Source organism: Malania oleifera, chromosome 3 (assembly GCF_029873635.1).
Source record: "Malania oleifera isolate guangnan ecotype guangnan chromosome 3, ASM2987363v1, whole genome shotgun sequence".
Lineage (NCBI taxonomy): Eukaryota > Viridiplantae > Streptophyta > Magnoliopsida > Santalales > Ximeniaceae > Malania > Malania oleifera.
Genome location: NC_080419.1, coordinates 108,482,293 through 108,507,933, shown reverse-complemented (window position 1 = coordinate 108,507,933; position 25,641 = coordinate 108,482,293). Strand labels below are relative to the sequence as shown.

At 37.6% G+C, this 25,641-nt stretch overlaps 1 protein-coding gene across 1 annotated transcript; it reads left to right on the top strand.

Annotated features, from left to right (window-relative positions):
• Positions 1 to 1,079: 1,079 nt before the first annotated feature.
• Positions 1,080 to 25,641, top strand: LOC131151828 (uncharacterized). The gene is made up of 19 exons (XM_058103256.1): positions 1,080 to 1,297; positions 2,897 to 2,978; positions 3,065 to 3,292; positions 7,260 to 7,346; positions 7,835 to 7,924; positions 8,025 to 8,151; positions 8,340 to 8,440; positions 9,203 to 9,371; positions 9,523 to 9,644; positions 10,131 to 10,259; positions 10,347 to 10,445; positions 10,536 to 10,593; positions 10,680 to 10,755; positions 10,842 to 10,971; positions 16,093 to 16,250; positions 23,200 to 23,272; positions 23,391 to 23,585; positions 24,287 to 24,380; positions 24,555 to 25,641. The coding sequence occupies exons 2-19, from the start codon at positions 2,904 to 2,906 to the stop codon at positions 25,406 to 25,408; spliced, it is 2,865 nt and encodes a 954-aa protein (XP_057959239.1). The 5' UTR covers positions 1,080 to 1,297; positions 2,897 to 2,903; the 3' UTR covers positions 25,409 to 25,641.

Here is a 25,641-nt window from a genome sequence, read left to right as displayed (position 1 = left end):
CTAAAAATTAATTACATAATGAATCATCATGTGGGTATATCAAAGGTTATAACTTATTATTTAAATAGTTATTCATATAAATATACATGTTTTACGATAATTTTTAATATATATATAATTTAAAAAATAAGTACACAAATATGAAGAATGGAAGATTCTCAATATAATTTCTCAAAGTTGTCCTCTTTATACTTTCTTTTAATTTAATAGTTTAATAATACATTAAAAGTAAAACTCTCCAAAGAAAGACTTGGAACTAGGGGTGAACAAATGGTCGGTTCGGTTAAATTCGAGTAATTAACCGAATTAACCAAAAAATTCGATTAAATAATACCATTAACTGAACCGACCGAATTGACGAAAGACACCGAACCGACCCCGACCGAATTACCCATTCAGGTAATTCGGTTAACAGATTTTAACCGAAATCATTTAAAATTAATTGCTAGAAATATAATACAATTATAAATTTTTTTTTTTAAACCAAATCCAACTTAATTAAATACCTTATTATTAATTTTATTAATGAACATAATATTTTACCATAGAACAAAGAATCCAAATAGGTTAATTAAACTCTTTAATGCACTTGCATAAGCAAAATTTATATTTATAAATTATATTTAAAATCTAATTAATTAGTAATTCGGTTAATCGGTTAATCGAAATTTTTTTTACCCTTAACTGAATCGAAACCAATTAACCAAAATTTTATAGAATTATAACCGAACCAATCGAATCGGAGTTTTTATCTGAACCAAATTAACTAATTTCGACCGATTAATTTGATTAATTCAGTTTTCACCGAATTATGCTCGGCGCTAGTGGAACTTGTGCATTGCTTGGTTTTGACTCCGTACGCCTGATTGGGAAATGTTCTTATGCTTTTGTGGTCGCGACGTGCTCTCTAGTCTTCCTCATATAAACGACACGTGCTTCCCCCGGAGGCCAGCTTTCGGCCACGCCTTCCGTCTCTTCTACGGCTCAGATCTCTCGTTACATTCCGAATCCAACGGTCTCGATTAACTACATACTGCGCGTTCGTGTCCTTAAATGATTGGCCATTAACTGCAACGCGCAATTGCCAATTTAATCTTAGCTCCGGGAAGCTAGTAGCCAACAACGTCAAGTCATCCCTGTAAGGCTGCGACTCACATACCATTCCACGAGCCTTGAAACGGCACCGAAGCCATCGTTTCGAACGTACTCCATATTACGTGTGCTAGAATATCTCTGCTCTTCTCGCTCGCTCGCTCGCTTTCGCTTCTTCCCAAGGCAAATCTTTTTCTGCTTTCAGGTAATCGTTCTCTTCGTTTCATCGATTGATCATCTGAACTCTTGCTGGACAATGTCATTCGGATTTAGGATTGGTTTGGTTTATATTTGTGTTTCATGTGATCTGTTGATGTTTGAGCATAATTCTAATGGAGTTTTGTGGTGAATTAAAATGCCTTGCTTTTGTCTCGGTCTTCAATCGTTTTAGAGCGTTCAAAGCAAGGAACCTGAACTAGGTTTTTTTTTTTTGAAAAAATATTACTATAGTTTGTTGAATTTTGATTTCAAATTGTTAATGTTTGATGGCGATTTTTTATTTTTTATTTTTTTGCGACTTAGATTTAATTTTAATCTTTCTCTGTACCTCTTCTGTTTTCTACTTATTTAGTAGATACGTGGTAGATATATTACTATTCTGAGTTTAAAAGAAACGCTCTTGAGTAGGTATTTAAAATTAATTTAAGACATTTGATAGTTTATGGCGATGGAATCATCCCACCCTGCATCTCAGTAGGGCTCAAACCTTGCGTTCCCCTCTTCCCAATTTACGGATAAAAGTAAGATAATAATGACAATAATAATTTTAAGATAATTGGGACTTCTACAAGTGTAAACTTTCCACTTTCAGTTGGATTGGATAAATCTAGAGTGATGGTTATCTTGATGGCTGAGAAATTCAGCTGCACTGCCTGCGTTAATTTGAATTATGGAGGCGTCATGCATGATTTCAACTTGATATGGATTGCATGTACCTTCTTATTTTATTTGCATTGGTTAAACCATGAGGGTGTGAACTTTTCCCTCTAAACAAAAGTGGGGATATCACTCAGGTTCCTGAATTTTTACTGAATTGCACTTCACTCGTTGAAGTTTTAATTATAACCGTTTGATCCCTTCATTTTAGTATTTAGGCTAGTTCAAGTACCTATTCAGGGATCTCTGCTAAAACTAAAATTGAAACTTTTAGGATTGGACTATTACAATTAAATCTTCATGGAGTGAAGTGTAATTTGGTGAAAATTGTAATTTACTCAATTAAAATCTTAGATTCTCAGTTGATCAAATTTTTTTATCATGGACAAGTGTATACAGAAAAACAAAATGGGTTAGGTTTGATTGTGAATCATAGTTTATGGCTTCTCTCTTTCCAATTTAGGATGAAAATTGAAGAGAGAGGAATATTATGAGGTGTAGGATAATATAGTGTATTTTAAATGTAAATTAATTGATCATTAAATTTGCTGTGAAACTCTTGCGCTTCCTTGTTTCAGACACTTGTGTTTTTCCATGAAATTTATTGGTTTTCTTTTGTGGGTGCAATACTTAAATAATTATTAGTGTTTGTGGCACACATGCTCTCAAAGATACTCTCAGACATATTTGAATTGGTTGTTTACTTTTAAGATGCTCCATAGTGATTTTGTTCAATGTATGTTCTGTTACCTTACGCCTTCAGTTTGTGTTTTTAAGGTGGTATGAAATTATTTTTTCGGTTGTGTTAAATGGCATTTGTCTGGTGCTCCCAATTGCATTTATTGCAGAACCTCATGATTTTGTTCTCCAATTTGTTTTTGGGAAGATTTGCAACTTAGTTTTTTTTGGGTCCATTTTTGTAATGTAGCCGACGGATGGGATGGGGAAACATCTATGGAAGGCGTCTGAAAGTGTTTACAGCTGCTTTAATAATCTACCTTGATTATAAGGTATATTTGTTGTCTCAATTGCTGCTTACTTTGATTTATTCTTGTATATGGATAATTTTATTTCCTTGTGGTGTGTTACTTTGAAGACTTTACAGCAGAGAGAAAAATGGATTAGCACACATAAAAGAGCTGCTCTATGGGAAAAGGCTCATCAACGCAATGCTAAGCGTGTTCTCAGTTTGATAATAGAGTTGGAAGGTTTGTGGGTGAAACTTGGACAGTATTTATCTACACGTGCTGATGTGCTTCCTGAGGCCTATATATGCCTTCTCAAGCAGCTACAAGATTCACTTCCTCCTCGCCCTTTGCAAGAGGTTATTTCTTTTAGCTTTTGAACCCAAGAAAGTGGGATGAAATTCACATTTTTTTTTTCATTTTTCTTACTATGTATTCATTGTGAGGGTAAAATGAATGGACATTTGGTGTCACATGTTTTATTGGAGACATCAATCTCCTTGCCAGATTTAGTTGATGAACACTGTATTTATCGTTACTATCATTATCAGTAGCAGCAGCAGGAGCAGCATCGCTATCATCTTTTTTCTCCTTTATGCATAATCCAGACATTGTTATGCTATTATTTGTTCTCAATGAATGCTGTACGATGTAACTGATTATTTGGAGATGTGGGTACGTTACAAATCCATCATCTCCATCATCATGGAAAGCACTGCCAACTCGTGGACTGGAACTAAGTTGGCATTCTCATTTATATGTTGTAATTTCATTCAAGAAATATTGTTTTGCTATGGGGCTGGAAGGGTGTTATCTAGGTTCTGTTGGTGTCTTTTTTTGTTTTCAACATTGAGAGCTAAATGTGTTTGTTGAGTCAAAAGTGGACACACTTGGGTGTTGGGGGTAGCACTATGGAGCTTTAGGAAGATATTCTTTTTCTCATGTTGTAGGAAACATTGTAAACACATATTTCAAAATACGGCACTATTGCTTTTGGGAAAGGGCCAGAACTAAAATATCGGCAATGAAAAATGGAAATAGTACCATGATGACTAAGATGAAAGATTGCAGATGTTAAATTTCCTGTGATCATCTTTGACTGGTTTTGTTTGGGGAAGCTTTGAAGTTGGTGTTGAAGTGGGTTAATAAAAGGGGGAAATTTCTACTTTAGTTGCATGAGATGCAAACAGTATGCTTTGATGTTTTATTTGAGAGTTTGGTACTTTTTTCAATAGAGAAATAATATTTTAGAGTTCAGTGCTTGGATCCCATTTGAGAAAAGAAAAACTGATATTTGGAGTTTGTACCAAAAGCCAAAGTAGCCATTACTCCGGTAGAGCTAAGCAGGATCTTGGGAGCGAGGCCTAGAAATTGTCCTAACTCCAAACCCTTCAATGGTTTTGTTGGAAGTGACTGCTATCTCTCTGTACTTGTTTGACAGCCTGTGACTTTTTACCACTGCACCAAAAAACAGCGCCTTAACGGGGGTAAAGAAGAAACTATAAAGGAAGTAATTACAGATGTTGCACAAGTACTACCAAATTGCGTATTGATTTTGTTGCCAGTGAATATGGATTTTCTACCATATCTTTAAATTAGTCATGCAAGATTCATTGGTTTTGTTGGAAGTGACTGCTCTCTCTGTATTTGAACAAGAACCTTATGTTTTTGACAGCCTGTGACTTTTTACCACTGCACCAAAAAACAGCCTCTTAACGGGGGTTAAAAAGAAACTATAAAGGAAGTAATTACGGATGTTATACAAGTACTACCAAATGGCCTATTGATTTTGTTGTGAGTATGGATTTTCTACCATACGTTTAAATTAGTCATGACTAGCATGCTACCATATTTGTCGACGTAAATATAGATGAAAGACTACATTACACATGAAAGACAAGTTGTTGTGAAGCAATGATGGTGATAGGAAGTGGATCAAAAATCCTTTATTTCGGATATTCCTTGTATTGGGAAGCTATAATCTTTTTATGATTATTTCAAAAATTTTAGAACTTCCTAATGGTTACTAGATTTAGCTGGGTCCTTATAGTTATTAAAAAAAATTTTTTGTCGAGAAGTCTTTATTTTTCTGGCGGGTTGTGTCTTTCTTTGGATCCAAGTCAAGACGTTGATGGTCTAAATACATGGGTTTAAATTAAATCTATTTTCTTCAATGTTACCTATAACATGGAAAATTCCAATTCATGAAACAGGAATGGGATTGTGGGACAGAAAATAACTGTGGAACGTTGGTTGTGTACTTATATATAGTTATATTGGTGAAAAACATGTAATGGCCTTTGTATATTTTGGGAAGGATGTTGAAGTGTTTCAAAGTCTAGAAGAGATTTTCTTTTGTGAAATAGATGAATAATGGATTAAGATGGAATTATAGTGTGATAATTTCCACTTTAACTAATAAAATATGTGAAAAATATTGAATTAAAACAAAGGATTGTTAGATTTAGCATTTTGGAACGACAATTTACCATGTTTCAGAATGTTTTCATCAATATGTGGTTTGCAAAGGTGTTGGCATTTTCTAGTATATATGATTTGGTTACAACCAGCCACTTTTATAAGATTGCAGGAGCTCGCCAAGGCTTTACTGGGAAGTGTCTATGGAGGTTTGCTAATGAAAATGAAGCATTGTGGAGACTGGAGAAGGGGGATTGAGTGCACGTCATACATTGATGAGGGTGGATGGCTGATGGAGTAGGCGCAGGGGGAGGTATTAGGGAGGGGGCCTATAATAGAGAGGTCTGTGCGGGTAAAACTGTTTTTTTTTTCCTGTTGATAATGTGCTGAATGTGCTATTTTGGCATGTTGCATGGTGTTGACGGCTTAGAGGAGAAGTCCATAATCTGTTCTGTTTGGCTGTCACTTGGAGCTTCAGTTGCAGAGAATATGGAAATCTAAAACAGTGGGGTTTGTTGGGCTCTCATGGATAGAAGACATTTGCAGGATAAGGAAGTTGGCAGATTTGGTTGAGTTGTTGCAGTGGAGTACTGAGGAAGGGCAAATAAATGATGGAGAGTGGAAGTTGACAGAGAGACGGTTTGTAAAGGGTCATTAATTCTTTTACTGCTCAATGTGTATTAAGGACAGTGGACTTCTCTTGGAAGAGTATGGAATATTAAAGCACCCCCACCACCCCAAAGGGAAAAAATAAAAAATAAAAGAGAGGAAACCCACAACCATTCTCAAAGAGGTTTTTGCTCCCTCTCTCCCATCATGGCCATGGTGTTCTTGCCATTTTTTGTTTACTGGTAATGCCTGATCTGGTTCACAGTTGCTTAGCAGCGATTCTAGGTTTTGTAGGAGGAAGTAGGTGAGAAGGGTATAACATATGGTGCCCTCTTTTTTTGTGGATATGGATCTGAGGGAGGTAATGCCTGATTTGATTTTCCAGTTTCTTAGGAGTTGGCCTTAGTTTTGTAGGAGCAAACAGGTTGGGGAGTTATGGATAGGAGGAAACAGGTAAAGGAGGTAATGCCAGATTTAGTTTTCCAGTTGCTTAGGTGCTGGCCTCAGTTATGTGAGAGGAAACAGGTGAGGGAGGTATGGGATATGGCACCTTTGTTTTTTGTTGTTCCCTTGGTGTGGAGGAGTAGGAGAGTGAGAGAGTCTTGGATGGAATAGAGTATACTCGGTAAGTTGAGGTGGGTGATTTTGTGTCTTGGGTTAGCGGATCTACAGATACAGATATGGATTCTTTCATAGTTTTCCCGGGAAACCTGCAGGTAGCCACAGCTTATATATGCATTCTGTTTTTGTATTTGGGTTGCGTCCTGCATTTGTGCTTTTTAACAATGCTAGTTTCTCTATTTTTTATGAAAAAAAAAAAGTTGGAAGTTGGAGAGAGGGATGTGAGTAGTGGGATGGGTGGTTTTAAGTAGTCGAAGGTTCTATTTTTGCTGCCATTCTCTCTTTACATCTAAACATGAAATCATGAATCAATTTAGAAGGGATATATTGGGTGCTTTCCTTTTATAAAAGAATTATTGGAGATGGAAGGGAGAGACCGAAGTGTCCCATTTCTATCATAGTATATAGCAGGCTCACAGAACATAAATTGCATGCGCATAGGAATTCAATAAACTATTGATCTTATAACTATTCATTTTTAGCTATTCATAATTCAATTTAATTTAGATATTTCATTTAGAAAAGAAAATTAAAAAAATTAGAATATCTTTAAATTTGGAATAGAATATTAATTATATAGATGGTAATATGGTATAGATGTGTTTACATATGAGTTGCCCTACATTTGAACAAATTTGGGACCACCACTTGACTAACTGATTATTTCTGTCTGCTCAGGTTTGCCGGACTATACAGAAAGAGCTGGGGAAGTCTATGGATGATCTGTTCTTAGATTTTGTCAAAATTCCTTTAGCAACAGCATCAGTAAGATCCTCAGACTAATGTTGGTAATAAGAAACTATACGAGGTTATGAACTTTTAGCATTGGACAAAAGTTAATTGTTAATGCCCCCAGTTATTTTTAAATCTTTGCAAAGAATAAGGTTTAGAAGACGAGCAAAGACTGAGGGCTTGTTGGAACTGCCCATCAAACTTAGTTTTTTAATTTTTATCTCCCTAGTGCAAAAAAGAAAAAGAACCCTAGTATATCTTGAGAAATTTATTTGTGGATGAACATTGATAACATTTTTATGTGATGCACATGTGCAGCTTTTATTTTGGTAGCATTGGTACTTGTTAGTTCTGTTTTGACGTGAATAGTTCTGAATAATTATCCAATAGAAGTGAGTAGTTCTCAGTAAACCTTATGCTGAGCACTAATAATGTATGATACTTTTTTTCCCTGTGGCACATTGAAAGCAATGATATTTTGGGATAATCATAACACTTTTGTGTTCTATTCTTCTCTGTAGATAGCACAAGTTCATCGTGCAACTCTTCGTAATGGCCAGGAGGTGGTCGTTAAAGTACAGCATGAGGGCATCAAAACAGTCATATTGGAGGTTTTGCAGGCTTTGTCTTTTAGCCTTTTAGGATAATTAGGATGAAAGAAATAAGACTTGCAGTCGGCATATTGTTGTTGGACATGCTTTTGTATTACAGGACCTAAAGAATGCAAAATCAATAGTAGATTGGATAGCATGGGCGGAACCTCAGTTTGACTTCAGCCCAATGATAGAGGAATGGTGCAGAGAAGCCCCCAAAGAACTTGACTTCAATCGTGAAGCTGGTATTCACAATGCTTATGTGAATTTTTTTTTTCATTTAATTGATTTTATTAGTATTTTTTTGTGATTTATAGGAAAGATTGCTCGTTTTTTATTTGATGAATTATGGGTGGTGAGTAATGGAATTATATTTTTTCAACAATTTTCTTGATTTGCATTTTGTTGTTGGTGTTTGTTTTTGTGCCTGTAGAAAATACCAGAGTCGTCGCTAGAAACTTAGGCTGCAGAGACAAACACGATGATAATGTGCCTGTCAATAAAGTGCACGTGTTAATTCCAGAAGTTATTCAGGTATATTCTGCATATGCTTTTCAATTATTCTGGGCTTATTCACAGAGGCCATTGGGCTCATAATGTTGAAATATTTGTTGTCCATACTTCTTAAATCTGTGAGAACATTTAAGTTTGCTATCAAGATATCTGAATTTGGATTACAGATTTGAGGACTATATATAGGTAAATAGACAAGAGGTGATATCAACACAAAAGGATGAGGATGTAGGTTGGAGGAGCAACAAACAATTAAATTAATTTATTTTTGGCCTATTAAGAGAGAAAATGGAAATACAAAAGGGGAGGTCAAGGAATCCTCCTAAAATAAAAGGAAAGCACCATTAAGATGAAAAGGAAAATAAGAAAAAAAAACTAAGATATAACTAAACGAATGCATTGAGGCCTTATGATGCGAAAATTTTGCTTTTGTTCATGGCAATAAAACTAAGCCCTTGCAAGCTTCACATCCATACTAAAATAAAATTAAAAAAAGGCATTCGCCTCTATAGGGCATAAATTTTCAAAGGCTTCCAGTTTTTTGCTTTTCTGGATATTGTTTATCGAAGGCCTATATGGCACCATGCTTCTTCTCCTTTAGCATTCCTGTAACTGGACTTTAAACTGAGCTTTTAGTTATTGAGAGACAATTTATTTATTTAATTTTTCTTGACAGAGGCACAGTTTAATGGTATCTGCCAAGGAGCAGTATGCCCAGAACAATGTGTGTCTGTTGCTTTTCCATTTTAACTTACCCTGTGCTCTGTTGCTTTCAAATGGCAGTCTACTGAAAAAGTCCTCATTTTAGAGTATATGGATGGGATTCGTTTGAATGACTCTGAATCATTGGAAGCTTTTGATGTTGACAAGCAAAAGATTGTTGAAGAAATAACGCGTGCATATGCTCACCAAATTTATGTAGATGGATTTTTTAATGGGGATCCTCATCCTGGTATACTCTTTCTCAGAAATTTTTTGGGGTTTTGAGTTTGGTCGTAGACTCATAGTTGCAGTTTTTGGTTACTTCTCACTGTATATGTGTAGTACCAGGAATTCATTTGTTCTACTCTTTTGATTGCATCTTTGGATATTATTTGTCATAGGAAATTTTCTTGTTAGCAAGGAGCCTCCACATTGTCCAATTTTGCTTGACTTTGGCCTTACAAAGTTGCTATCAAGCCCTATTAAACGAGCACTTGCTAAAATGTTTCTGGCTGCTGCTGAGGTTTGTACTATCCTAGCAATGTTTTGGTGAACAATTTACACAAGTGGGAAATATAGATGATTGGAAGAATAAATTTAGTTTTATTTTGAGTTGATTGCTTCGGTATGAGATAGTCATTGCTATTGCTCTTTACAATTTAATTAGAGGTATCAAAGTAATGGAACTAACATGTCAGACAGAATACCACGTAAATGTAAAATGAAATTTACTCTAGTCTTCGAAATATGATCCCTTTGCTTTAATTACATGTCTCTAATTTTTTGTGATTTTGTCTTCAACTTGTGATTCTTCTGGAATTGTAGGTTTTTTAGGAATATTGTAACCATGAATTTTTGTTTTCCTTGAATATGAGTCAGAATCCAAGTTGTTAATCTCTTGAACAGTTAATATTTTTCTTTTCAGTCTTGAGATTTTTTTACTTTTTATATTTTATATTTCAAACCATTGCTTTTGGATCATGAATAATTATGATGACTGTTGTATTAGGGGGACCATGTGGCTCTTTTATCTTCATTTGCAGAAATGGGACTTAAGTTGCGGCTGGATATACCAGAGCAAGCTATGGAGGTTACAAGTATATTCTTTCGTACTTCAACACCGGCAAATGAAGCTCTTGTGAGTACAGTTTCTTGCTTCCACAAATTTTCACTCAACTTCTGCAAGGCCTTCTTTTTCTAATCTTTTTTTTTGGGTTCTGTTAAGGCAAACATGCAATCTTTTGCTGAGCAAAGAACCAAAAATATGAAAGTTGTTCAGGAAAAGATGAAGCTCAGCCAAAAAGAAGTTAAACGCTTTAATCCTGTGAGTTTAAGGATTATTATCCATATCTATACAAGGTTTATTATATTGACTATTTTTATTTGTCCCAGAAAGTAACAAACTTGTTCCTAGGTTGATGCTTTTCCGGGTGATATCGTAATTTTTTCACGGGTCCTCAATCTTCTCAGAGGTTTGTAATAGACCCCTGAATTTCTTGTTTCATTTTGTTTAAGATTGTGCGCATTTAATTGATTAATTTATTTTATCGACATTCAGGGCTTTCATCTATGATGAATGTTCGCATAATTTATTTGGATATAATGAAACCATTTGCTGAATCTGTTTTACAAGGGTGAGTCAATTCTGAGCTTCAGGTTGTCATGTTTGGTCCTGTTTACTGTTTCTCTCTCATTGAACTGTGGATTCCATTTCTGCCAGAGACATAAATAAAGGACCAGCAGTTAATTCAGAATGGATCTACAACACACCTGTCCATTCTGATGTGGAGGCTAAGCTGAGGAAGTTCTTAATTGAGCGGGGGAATGATAATAAAATACTTGGAATCCAGGTTTTTGTCACTATTTGACAGCATATGATAATTCATACCATGATTAGTTGATAGCTTGATTAATCTCTTTCTGATCAAACAATGTTGTGCAAATTAATGCGCAGCGGAAACAAACGACGGCAGTGTTTTTCACTATCCTGTGTCCAAAGACATGAACATTACAAAGTTACAACATATACCATGTATATATAACCCTCTCGGAGGTTTTCCCCCCAAAACCCAACCCATACAACTTCCCAAATTCAAAATTCGGAAACCATCGCTGAGTTACCGAGCCAACCATCGATGGTTTCAAAAATACCGTCGACAGTTAATACCGAGAGCAAACAGTCGAAGTAATAGCACCAAAACAGTCGATTGTTTCTTGTCATCTTGAAAAAACCGTCGACGGTTTCCCTAAAACTGTTTTCTACCATGTTTTCTCATTTGTACGTGTTCCATTCAACATATGAGCCACATATTACAACAATCTCCACCTTGATGAATATACGCCCCTTAGGAGAAAATCGAAAACATAACCCGCTTCTCCACCTGAGTCGAAAAATTCGTATAGGTTGGGACTGCCTCCCCTCTAGCAACTGGAAACAAAAATCAAGTCCAAGCAATGCTTGAACTTGTCCGTGGCAGCTTCAGCTTTTTGCCAAAAACCCTGACTCAGTTGTAAATATTGTAACCTGAGGCTGTACCCTGGATTTCCAAGAAATAGGCCTTCGCTTTCTCACAACAGTAAACACATACCCTATTGTAGACCTCTTGTCATCCATGTCCCCTGCATAGTCTGCATCCACAAATCTCATAACTGACGAATCACTCTGTTGCCTGCCGAAACACCCTACTGCACTGGCATAAGGAACCTTTGACATATCTCGAACATCACTGTCAGTCCTTGGGTTTTGAGACAATTTACTTTGATTCGCCAATGGTGTACCAGTGACCGATTTTGCATTAACCATGCTAAACCTCTCCAATACCTTCTCCACAAAATCACTTGGAGACAACCACAATCTTCCTGCAGTTTGGTCCACAAAGCCACCCTGAGATAACCCCAATATCCATGCAGCTCTGTTATTGCGAATCTCTAACCCAAGAATCTTCTTGGCCGTACCCAAAATCTTCATGTTTAAACTTTTTCTCAATAGAGTTTCCAATTGATTAACCTCAGTCAAAGTATTCCCAGCAATTGACATGTCATTCACATAAAATAACAGAAAAATCACCCACTTGCATCCTATCACCCTCTTTCCTACTAAAAGCTCCACTAACTCTGACATCTGATTATTTTGCAATAACTCCAACACTTCCACCATAGCATTCATCCATCAATTTTTCCCTTTGCTGTGCACTGCATCTTGAAAAATAGTAGGAACTTTACTGGTAGTAATGAATGCATAAGACACCAGATCATCAAATTCATACCTGAGTGGTGGCCTGATAGTGCATCTAGGCCCACTATGATCCTACTGGTCTTCTGAGGTAAAACTCCCTACATTATGAACAATGTCATCTCTGCCCTGAGTTTCCAACTCCACCTACATCACATGCTCATTGCTGTTGCAGTTTTCAAACACCTGTTTCTCTTCATCTATCTGAGTATGCTGCACCATGACTTTCTCACCAAAAACCATGTCTCCACTGATCACCACCTTGTTTGCCATTGGATCACACAGTTTGAACCCACCTTTCTTAAACTCCAGAAAGATGTATCGTCTAGACATTGTACCAAACTTTGATCTCACCTCATTAGAAACGTGCACGGCTGGACATCCAAACACTCTCAAAGCAGAGTGATCTACCGCATTACCTTTCCACATATCTCCTGCAACTTTCCCATCTAGTGATACCCTTGGCTATCGGTTAACGAGAAACATGTCATACTCACTGACTTTACCAAGAAGTTCCTTGCAAGCCCTACATACAACCTGACATGCTGCTCACAAAACTCTTTGAACACCAGCGTACTCAGTCCCAATGTCTTACTTGAGGATCTCTCTCCCGATCTGGTTTTCTACCTCAACCACAAGTTAAACTTGGCAAACATCTCTGACTTGTGCCACATGAAGTGCACCAAGACCTTTTGACATGTGATGCTACCCTCACTCGTCCCCAAACATCTGAATAAATGTAGTTAAGAGTACCCTCCATTTTCTGTGTTGTTGTTTTACACAAAACAGTATTACCTGACTCAGAATCTGCATTTGCAGCTCCACCTACAATTATGGTACCCAGCAGTGCATAGATATTTCTCACTAACTTCTGTCCCTTCATCATCATAAAGACGCCTTTACACACCTTCATTATCCCACTTTCATACTTGTAACTATACCCGTTACAATCTAAAGTGTCCAATGAAATTACATTCTTCCGTAGGTACGGTACATGCCTTGCATCACATAATGTTTTCACAATACCATCATACATTTTAATTTTGATATTCCCTATTCCAATAATTTTTTGCATGATGCATCATTTCCCATTAGAACAAAACCAGAATTTACTGACTTGTAGGTGTTGAACCAATTTTTATTTGGTGTTATGTGTTAAGAACATCCCGAATCTAGGATCCAAAAATCCATCAGGCATTCTGAACCCAATGAAAAAGAAAACATATCACCATCACTCCTCGCTAAGTCTCATTCTTCTACTATATTTGCAGATTTTGATGAACCCTCTTGATTTTCTGCATTCCCTTTCTTTCACTCTGGACACTTCAGTTTTATGTGCCCGTGCCCAATTTTCCCGCACTTAAAACATCTTATGTCCTTCCCGGATTGCAACTGAGATTTATTACCACTCAATCCGCTTCGGAACTTGCTTCTTCCACGTTCTTGGTTACCCTTCACCACAAGCCCTTCATTTTGTGAAATCTCATCTTTGGCCTCCTTTCTTTGATGAAAACCTAGCAGTGTACTTGTTACCTCTTCCAAATTCAGGGTTTCTTTGCCTCATGTTAGAGTCGTAATCAGATTTTCATACGTGTGAGATGCAGGTAGGGAATTCAATAGCATCAACGCCTTGTCTTCTTCCTTGAACTTCACATCAACTCGCATCAAATCACTTACAATCTGATTGAATGCATTGATGTGCTGGTTCAAATCCGAACCTTCCATCATCTTAAGCCAATACAATCTTTGCTTAAGAAATAACTTGTTTGATAAAGATTTAGACATATACCGACTTTCTAGTTACTGCCAAACTACCGCCGAAAAATTCTCATCTATGATGTGATACAACATGTCATTAGCCAAACAAAGTCTGATAGTCGACACAACATTTGCTTCAAATTCCTTCCAACCTATTTCATCCATGCCTTCCGGTTGACCTCTGTATAATGCCTTCACCATACCTTGCTGCACTAACAGATTCATAACCCTTCTTTGCCTTAATCCGAAGTTTCCCATTCCATTGAACTTAACAACATCAAACTTTGCAGAAGAAGTTCCAAATGCCATTACAACAATGCTGTGATAGCAATTTGTTGTGCAAATTAATGCGCAGCGGAAACAAACGATCTCACAATGCAGCACTCAATAGTGAAATATACAGAAAACACAATCACGCAAATTATATGAAAGCAATAAAACAATGACATGAAGAATTACATGGTTCGGCAATGCCTACATCAACGGGAGCAAACGACAGTGTTTTTTACTATCTTGTGTCCAAAGACATGAACATTACTGAGTTACAACGTATGCCATGTACATATAACCCTCTCGGAGGTTTTTCCCCCAAAACTCAACCCATACAACTTTCCAAATTCAAAATTCGAAAACCAACGCTGAGTTATCGAGCCAAACCGTCGACGGTTTTACACATACCGTCGACAGTTTAATACCGAGAGCAAACAGTCAAAGTAACAACACCAAAACAGTCGACTATTTCACTCAACTTATGAGCCACATATTACAACATATAACCTTTGTCAAATCTTGGCATATTTTTTTTTGATTTCTTCACATTCCGCTTATGCATCCATAGGGACGATTGAATGAAAGGAAAAATCTCAATTATGATTCTTAATTCTCATAATGCAATATTTCTCAAATGCTCATGGAGAACTAGAGAAACCTTATATAGGCTTTTTCTCTAAATAGGAATAAGGATTACATACATGGAAAAAATAAGAAACACCTGAATAATTAAAAATTACAAAATATAATCTGAAAAATATAATCATAAATTATGCCCATGATACAATAAACTCGAAATTCCTCCCAGTGCTCACTATCTTGATCCCAATAATTAAAACTTCCCTTAATTTTGTATTGTCTTAATTCTTCATTTTTTGGATGAAATGTGTCACACACTTTTTTTCTTTTCAATCTCATGCAAGGCCAAAATACATAGAAGATGTAGCTTAATGGCACTGAAGGACAACCTTCAGTATTTTGCTAATTGTTGACAACTGTTCACAACTTTTTCATCATATACGCGTATTTATGTTGTAAAATTCATTCATGTCCAAATTATTAAAAAAGTATGCATATTTAAGAATTTATGCAAATTCATTGTCAATTTTCGTGAGTTGTTAAATATAGATTGGTGAAATCATTGAGGAACCAAAATGCGAATTCTCAACTAGAACTTCAGTTTGGCAAAACAATGGGGACTAGATTTTAAATAAAACTTTGGATGAGTTAATGACTTAATGGTGATAATGATGTGTGACTTCAAGTGATAATATTATAAATACAATGCAAATAGTGCAAGCATGTGCTTTATAGATATAGAGAGCAAAATTTGCACGGTAGTGAGAAGGAAAGATATAGAAATTTTTTTTTTCAATAGAGTTCGAAAAGTTTTATAATCTTGAAGATAACTTTGTGAAATTTTTAATGATTGGGATTAGCTGTTGAAATGCATGTCTAAAGAAATGGGAAAAGATTCATTGGGATCCACTGATGGTGCTGGCCCCAGTATAGGAGCCATGCAATAGAAGGATTAGACAGCGCCACTGCATTAAGTTTGAAGCTACTTCAAGACACTTTTCCTTCATGCTGTTCAAATTCTTTTAACAGAATTATGATTTTCATTTTCAGATGAATTTGATATATGAAAAAGCAAATAAAGGGTTCAATTTTTTTTTGCTTTTGATTGAATTTTCATCAATGTTGTATTCAGGTATGTGCCTACAAGGATGGACAGGTTGTTATTGATACTGCAGCGGGAGTGCTTGGGAAATATGATCCTCGTCCAGTTCAGCCTGATAGTCTATTTCCTGTGTTTTCTGCAACAAAGGGTATTACAGCAGGAATGTTACATTGGCTCATTGACAATGGGTATGCAATGGTTTTTATGTCAAAATTGCTTTGGATTTTTTTTTTTTTCTGTCTTTTAGCGTTTTCCCCCAGTGGATGGGTGGGATGTTTGCTGATGTGTGCTCGCTGAGTTACCTGGACATGCTCTTCTAATTGTATTGTCTTTCAAATCTAAATTATCTAATATCATGGCATGGTGTCTAGCTAGATGCGTCTTGACTCTTGATGATTTGGGTAGACCATGCCATTCTGCATATTGGAGCAATAAAAAGTTTAAAATTAGTGATAACAGGGGAATGAATACTACCTACATGACCTATATAGTGATTCTGATCAAAATATCAAATGCATGTATTGAACAGGCTAAAATGTGGTTTTGACATGAAATTGTATTTTTATAATGTGCATTAACTCGATAATTTGAAGTGTTTATGCTATTTGTGACATTTTAAACTTAAATAAATGTCGCTGCAATGAATATTGTCCTGCGTGAGAGCACTTCCTCCCATGGTATGAGAAACAATGCTTGAACGGGTTTGGGTTTCTAGTTTCTTTATGCTTTGTTTATAGATCACTTTTTATTCTCCTTTTTCTTGGAAATTTAACATCAAACTTTGTTTATAGATCATTTTTAGTTCTCCTTTATCTTGACAATATAAACTTTGTTTATAGATCATTTTTAGTTCTCCTTTTTCTTGGCAATATGACATCAAACTGCCAAACCTCCTGTCAATCTGAGTTCTTGTGGAAATCAACTTGTTAGCATTAGAGAAACTTTAATTAATGACCCTTCCATGAAAGAACATTAGAATCACCAAAGCTGATTTTCCTCTCTGCTCAATGAGTGCATGTTGCAGTCAAGCTCCCTTCCCACATTTGTTTCCTCCTTTTCCTGTTCTGTTGATTAGAAGCATTCAGCAGCACCAAGCAGGTTGTCCCTTGGCTTTGCCACACTAGATAAAGGCCTCATGACAGCCCTTCACTTTTGTTTGAGCCCTACAACTTCCCACCGTCTCCATTCATCTCCTTCACCTCATCTTTTTTGTTTGCTGATCATTTTTAATTTTCAATTTGTGGCAGTGTGTTCTTTTAATGCATCTAGAAAGTCAATGATACCCTTATTTTCCCATGTGATTTTCCTTCCAAATCTGTGCCTTCTCCTAAAGATTCCATCTTTACTACTATATACAGTAAATAATTCTCTATTTCCCATGTCCCCCTTCTAATTTCATCCCTTTTCCTAAATTCTATGAAAGAAGTTATAGATTACCTGCTTGAAACGTTTTTTGGTAAAACAATTATTTTTTGGACACTTCCAAAGGATTGGATAATGGTAGATTGGTGGATTTAAAAAAAAAAAAAAAAAAAATGTTGATGAAGTAATTCAATGAGAAAAGAGTGACATAGTTGGGGATCATGGGTATTGTGCATGCTACCCCTCTTGTGGAAGATGTTGAGGCAAGTATTGATATTAATTTTGTCCACTAAATTTTGCATGGATTGTTTGCATCATTGTCACCTAGTTTTCTTCTTCCCAAATAGGCACTCAGTCTACATTTGGCTCATGGAATGTAATTGAGTGGAAATGAAATAGCTATTATATAGGACAATAGTATGGTTTCTTTTTATATATAAAAAAAATGTTGCTATTTTAAAGCAAGCGTACATTAAAAAAAAAAATGATGTCTTACCAGCCTTCTAGACTAGGAAATAACGACTCCAAAATTTTCATGGGAAAATCTATTCCTAAGCTATTCCGTTGTTCAAATAGCACCAACGTGTTGTGTTCATTTGTATTAGAATAGCACCATTTTCTTTTTTTTGTTAACTGTTATATCCCTACACAATAGAAGTTGTTTCAATGAACGTTTATGCTTAATGTTCACACATAAATATTAATTATTGGCATAGTTTTCTGTTGGAAGTTGCATAGTTTTAGTCCTCTAGAGTTGGTGGCTATGAATCATGATTGTGTCATTCATCTTGAAACTAATCTCTCTATTACATATTAGTCTATTACCAACTTTGCGTTGCCTGTTGTCATGGGCCATCTATTTTCACACCTTTGTGAAAGGACCGTGCAGCGCTAGCTAAAGCACTCTTCCTTAACTAGCCAACCTATCATTTACCACAATTCATCCACGAAACACTTTCATTATCATTCAATCAAATATTAATAGAAGCAGTAAGCAATTATGAAAGTAGTGGCAAGCAAGCAGTAAACATTGAAGCAACGCAATTCATTAACAACACCTCTGTTAACTTTGTGTGTTTAGCGAGGAAGGCAAGTAGGCTAAACACGTTGACAATAGCTAGTGAGTTTTACAAGATTGATGAATGCTCACCCTCCCCTAAAGAGCTTTCTATGCAATTCTCATTCTGGCACTAGGGAACATCAAAGTGACCGAGGAGTTATACTGCCTTATTTGCCATACAGAGAAACAACTAGAAGAAAATAAACCTACACTAGTATTTACATGATGGAAACCTATACCCAATGCACGAGACAAGCGGTCACAGGCAAGCATAATGCCCTGAACAAGTTAGGCTCGTGACACTCCCCCACTTATGCGGTCGACGTCTTCGTAGACTTTGACGCTAGTAACACTTCAACTTTGTCCACAAATGGTTGCATATCTTCCGCAGAAATCCAACTAATTTCTTCATCGCCAAGGCTTTTCCCCCTTCACTATGAACTCTCGCTACTTCTTCCTTGAGGATATGAACTCTCTATCTACAAGGATATCTTCAACTTCAAGTCTGTCAGGTCGCACTGTTTTCAACTTTGTTCTATTTGACTAACTTTTGCTCGGATCGTTGGTGTTGGCGTTGAACGGCTTGAGGTAGCTGACGTGAAATACATGATGCACTTTCATCTAGTTGAAGTGTTGCGGTCTCCACCCCCCCCCCCCCCCCCCCCCCCAAAAAAAAAACTAGCCACTTCTTCATCTGCTTAGAAGCTTTCTCTAGATAGGCTCAGACAATCTTTGCATACTGTCTCCATTCTCTGGTGAAGATGTACGCCCTGCGACTCTTTCCTCTGTACGACTCATCCACTGTGTGAGGTAACAACGATTGCTGGCCTGTAACAAGCTCAAAAGGGCTTTTATTGGTTGTTGAGCTCCTTTGGGCATTTAAACAAAACTGAGCCACATCAATTAGTTGCACCCAATTCTTCTGGTTGCCGTTTACAAAATGGCGCAAGTACTTTTCTAGTAGCCCATTGAATCTCCCTGTCTATCCGTCTGCCTATCGGTGATAACTTGAAGAGATTTCATGTTGTGAAATGAGGATTCTAAAAAGTTTTGTCTAGAAGTTGCCAGTGAATCTTGAGTTTAGGTCACTAACAATGTCTTGGGAACACCCCAATATTTCACAATTTCATGAAGAACAATTGTGCCATCTCCTCTGCTGAACGGTACTTTGGTGCGGCTATAAATGTACCATACTTCGAAAACATATCTATAATCACAAGTATAGGCCCTGCATCCCCCACTCTGGGTAGGTTGGTGATGAAGTCCAGTGAGACACTCTTCCACGGTTTGGATGGTACCGGTAGGGGCTCCAGTAGCCCTGCACTCTTCTTCCGCTCCGCCTTGTCTTGTTGGAAAGTGCGACAAGTTCGGTTATAATCAACCACATCATTACACGTGCGGTCAATAATACCTCTGCTTCAGTTGTTCTTTCATTGGAGTCATTCTTTGCAAATGCCCCTCTACGAACTTCTTGTAATAGTTGGTAAGGCCAAGAAAGGAACGCAACTCCTTGCGGGGATCTTCCATTCTTGAATCGCCCTTACCTTCTCCATATCCCTTTGGATATGACCTTGTTCCATCATATGACCAAGGAATTTGTTGCGCTGTTGAGTGAAAGAGCACTTCTCTTCCATCACATACAGATTGTTTCCCCTTAGCCTGTCGAACACTTTTCGTAGATGATCTTTATGTTTCCTCTGAAACAACACTGATGCTCCCAACGGTGCTTTGGAAGGGTGAACATATCCCACTTCCAACAACTCGTCAAGTTGTTTCCCCAATGCTGCTATCCCTGGAGGCGCCATTCGATATGACCGTTTAGCAGGTGGTTTCACTCCTGGCAACAACTTGATCCTATGCTCCACAATCTGTCGTGGAGGCAAGTTATGAGGCGACTTATCTGGCGTCACCTCCTTGTACTCATCCAACACTGCTTGGATGGTCGTAGGCACCCGCTCTTGGCCTACTTCTTTATCTACCACCACTGTGGCTAGACATGTCTATTCACCCTTTCTCAATCCCTTCGTGAGTTGCATAGATGAAAGGAACTTCCCATCGTTTCCTTTTGTTGCAACGGCTTGTACCATGCAAGGGTGATCTCCTATCAGACATAAGGAACCAACAGAAGACATCAACACTACCTTCGTCTCCTTTAGGAATTCCATTCCCAAGATGACCGGAAAATCATCCAATAGCATCGCTGTGAAATTCGCATGACTTTCCCACTCTCCAAGCTTCACATTCACTTGGTTGGCTACTCCTAGAGTAGGTTGGGCTACGAAATTTACTACTTTCATGCCTCCTGTATCATTCTCCAAGGATAAGTTGAGTCTCCATGCTTCCAACTGCGAAACAAAATTATGAGTAGCGCCGGTATCTACCATAGCATGAGTACTTCTTCCCATTGATCCTCAAGTCCACAAACATAAATCCTTTTGCTTGTGTAACTTTTGGAGCTTTCGCTTGCGTTTCCAATGCGCTCACCTGATGCATTGCGCCCACCCTCAGGGTATCCTCCTCTTCCCCATCGCTTTCCACTACCTGTCTCGAAGTGGAAGCTTGTAAGGCATCGAGTGCTCCCTTGTGTGGGCACTCACTAATCTTGTGAGAGCCTCCACACAAGTAGCATGAAAGTTTACCCTTTCCATTGGGTCTGTTGAACCCTTGAGATGATGAAGCTTCCTTGGAAGTTGATGCTTTATATTCGGCTCCCCCACTCTTGGGTTTGTCCTTCTTGAAAAACTTTCCACTATTTCCCCCTTCGCCAAACTCTTTGGACGAAGCGGTATTATCCCCAGCATAGTAAGTCAAGCTTTCCGCAGCTGCTTGTGCAGTAGACAAGTCTTGAACACTTTGCCTATGAATCCTTTTCTGACATGTCCCGGATATTCAACATCAAAGCATAAAATTGTTTCACATATTCCCTAATTGACCCAGTATGCTTGAGGTCTCTCAGCTTTTTCCTAGCATTGTACTCAACGTTTTCAGGAAAGAATTGGGCCTTGAGTTCTCTCTTCAAGTCTGCCCAACTATCCACCACATAACTTACATTTTTAATTTCATTGTACTAGGTACGCCACCACAATTTGGCGTCACCAAGTACATGGTCGCAATATCCACTTTTACCTGTTCTGAGGCTGTCCTCACAGCATAAAAGTACTGCTCCATATCAAACAAGAAATTCTCCAACTCCTTGGAATCACGGGCACCCCATACACCCTGGGTTTTGGTACCTTGGTCTTGTTAAACCTCGGAGTGTTAGAGTTTCCCATAATAAGAACCATCAGATTCATCTTTGCATCCAAATTAGCTATCCGAGATTGCAAAGTTTCCACAGTGTGGTGAAAGTCCTCTGACATTTCACCTATCAAACATGCTTGATGCTTTTGTGATCCCATCACTTCATCAACAAGTTCCCTCAGTTGGGTCACCTCTGCAGCCACATTATTGGCTGTTGTCTCAGCCTATGCTTCCAGCATGCTGATTCTCTCAGCATTGGTTGGTGCCATGGTCACTTACCAAAGCTTTCCCAATCCCACAACGAAGGTAACTAAATTCATGTAGTGATTCATCGAGAGCTCTGATACCAGGTGTCACGGGCCGATTATTTTCACACCTTTGCAAAAGGATCGTGCGGCACCAGCTAAAGCACTCTTCCTTAACTAGCCAGTCTATCGTTTACCACAATTCATCCACGAAGCACTTTCATTATCATTCAATCAGATATTAGCGGAAGCAGTAAGCAATTATGAAAGCAGTGGCGAGCAAGCAGTAAATATTGAAGCAACGCAATTCATTAACAACACCTCCGTTAACATTGTGTTTTTAGCGAGGGAGGCAAGTAGGCTAAACATGTTGACAATAGCTAGTGAGTTTTACAAGATTGATGAACACTCACCCTCCCCTAAAGAGCTTTATATGCAATTCTCATCCTGGCACTAGGAAATATCAGAGTGACTGAGGAGTCATACTGCTTTATTTGACATACAGAAAAACAACTAGTAGAAAATAAACCTACACTAGCATTTACATAATAGAAACCCATCCCCAATGCACGAGACAAGCGGTCATAGACAAGGATAATGCCCTGAACAAGCTAGGCTCGTGACACTTGTGTACGCCACTGGCACTACATATGATGGTATGTGAAAAAGATTTAGGAAATTGCTTCTCTCTCTCTCTCGCTATTTGATTAGTAAGCTCATCCCAGTAAATTGGAGAATTTTTATTTTAAAAAGCTAGGGGTCCTTATTGGAATGATGACAATTCTTTGGAAATTTTGCTTATCATTTGCTTGGGCATTTGGGAAGAGCCTAGGAAATTTTATGAGAACAAACCATTTGTTGCCTTCGTTGATTTCTGATTGCGTAGTTGTTGATCTTGTAGATTTTTGGGAGCGTGAAACAATAATCTTTGGGAAGTATGAAATATAGATGTAGCCTTGTCCCCACATTATGCTTTAGAGTCTGTGATACAAAACCGTATATATAGGGATATTACTTTGTCAAGAGTTTTGACTTCAGTACACAGAATTGGCATGTCTTTTTAATTTATTTATTTTTTATTTTTATTTTTGGGTTTTGCAAAATCTTTAAGAATTTTTGCATGCCATTATCATGAACTTGCCCTTTCATATTACACTACACATTTTTTGATTCATTTTTGTTTGTTAAACAATGAGGCCAGAAATAATCAGCAAGTATTTTACCTTGCAGGAAACTGAAGCTTGAGGAAAATGTTGCAAATATTTGGCCGGAATTCAGATCAAATAAAAAAGATCAAATAAAGGTTTAATATTTCGTGCCTGTATTGTAGGAGTTTGTGAAGAATTTTTTTCATTACTAATCTGAAATTCCTAATTCTATTTTCCATTTTTCTCTTTCTTTTATATTTGTTTATTTTATAGGTTCATCATGTGCTTAACCACACATCTGGTTTGCACAATGCATTGGCTGAACTTATGAGAGAGAATCCCTTCTTGATGGCTGACTGGGACGAGTGTTTGAATCGCATTACTATGTCAGTCCCTGAGACTGCACCCGGCAGTAAACAGTTGTATCATTATCTATCTTTTGGTTGGTTATGTGGTGGAATTATTGAGGTACTAGTGCTTTTTTTCTTACTAGAATCCCTTGACCTTTTGCCAATTTAGAACAATTTGTCAACTCTGAAAGCATATAGTTAATAGTTTCACTACGAGTATTAACTTTGGTTGGGTCTAGCATGCTCATTGTCCTAAAGTTTGAAGGTATTAGTTATAAATTTTATCTAGTTCCAAGATTTTATCAGATCCTATATTACAATTTGAATGCTGTTATTTTATAACTTCTTTTTTGATTCTTTATCATCATTTTCTTCTCTCTCCCCTCTTTTGAGGCTGAGAAATTGCACTGATGGCATGAACTGATATCTGATAATTAATGAGATTCTTCACTTGGAAAAATGAAGAAAAATTTCAGTTCGTTGTTATTCCTACTTTTGATGATATAGTGTGTAGTTTAGGTTTTACAGGGATGGATTGATTAAAATCGATGGAGACTTTTCTCTACTAAATGTACTTAGGAGCATGATCCAACTGTCCCAAAAAGTGCTGGGTGGGTACTCGGACTACCTTCTGTAGGATAAAGAGTGAACTCTTACTAAAACCCTACACTAACCCTGACTTCACCCGGAGTTACAGGATTATTAATTGACCTGTTGGGAAAGGCTTGGGTGAGATATAGGAACCTTGACCATACAAGTAAACTAGTATACCTTCTAGGCTTCCTATGCTCTTGTAGTAATTGTCTTTGGGTTAAACAGCATGCATCCGGGAAGAAATTTCAGCAGATTCTTGAAGAAGCATTTATTCACCCCCTTGATATCAACGGCGAGCTTTACATTGGAATTCCTCCAGGTAGGGTTTAATTTGTATGGCATTAATCTTCTGATTTCCCTAAAATGTTGTTGATATTGCACAAATGCAAAGGCACAGTGGCATTCTATCCTCTTAGTCTATAATTTCTTACTGCCCTTATTTTTTGAAGATGTAACTGGTTTGATCATCATTTATCTTCTGGTTCCCTTCCAGGCGTCGAATCTCGGCTTGCAACACTAACCGTAGATATGGATGATTTCCACATGGTATCATCAGTGATGAGAGATCGTCCCGAGCTTCCTTCCAGCTTCCAGCCAGGCAACATTGTTCAGATGGCAACCACTCTTCCTGCTCTGTTTAACACATTAAATGCTCGACGTGCCATAATACCTGCTGCTAATGGACATTGCTCAGCCCGTGCGCTGGCACGCTACTATGCAACCTTAGCTGATGGAGGCATTGTCCCACCCCCACATTCCTCCTCTTCCATGCCACTGCTTGGGAGTCATCCCCACATCCCCAAATTCTCTTCTGAGAAACCTTCCAAGAAGCAGAAAGTTAAATTGAGCAAGGAGCAAAAATGCGGTAAAGATTTTGCTAGTCCTGACCATTACATTCGGCTTCCTACCAATATTAGTAGCATTGGTAGCGATCCTAGTACAAGTATTGACATTGTAAGTGATGATGGTCCTCAAAATCACACTGTTGGTAAAGTTTTTAGTAACCCGAAAATTCATGATGCATTCTTGGGTGCGGGTGAGTACGAGAACATGGCCCTCCCAAATGGGAAATTTGGGCTAGGGTTCAAGAGGTACCATTTGGAGGACGGATCACTGTGTGGCTTTGGGCACTCAGGCATGGGCGGGTCAACAGGCTTATGTGACATAAATCACAGGTTTGCTATTGCTGTGACTCTGAACAAAATGTCTATTGGGATCATGACTGGGGAGATCATTCGGTTTGTATGCTCAGAGCTGAATGTGCCAGTACCGGAGGGGTTTTTAACGGCCGGTGGGCGGGGAGATGATAACCAGTTAAATCTAGGGAAGCAGCCCCTGATTAACTGAGAATGCAAAAGCTTTTTCCTTTCCCGCATTCTTGTTACCTCTTACAACACAATATAATTTTTGAACAAAGTTCTTATGTGCCCAGTTATGCGGCTAATATGCAGTGCATTAAGGTAGTGTGATTTATACATAGAACAATTGTACATGAAAATTTATACAGAGTATACAGTTGATACATAAATATATTTATTGCAGGCCAAAAGAAAGTAAGGACGGATCCAGTTTGAATTGAA

Excerpts from the sequence above, each read along its gene's own strand:
- LOC131151828 (XM_058103256.1), top strand. The coding sequence starts at position 2,904 with ATGGGATGGGGAAACATCTATGGAAGGCGTCTGAAAGTGTTTACAGCT. Across the intron at positions 10,594-10,679 it reads GGTCCTCAATCTTCTCAGAG|GGCTTTCATCTATGATGAAT; the intron begins GTTTGTAATAGA and ends ATCGACATTCAG. Across the intron at positions 23,586-24,286 it reads TATGTGGTGGAATTATTGAG|CATGCATCCGGGAAGAAATT; the intron begins GTACTAGTGCTT and ends TGGGTTAAACAG.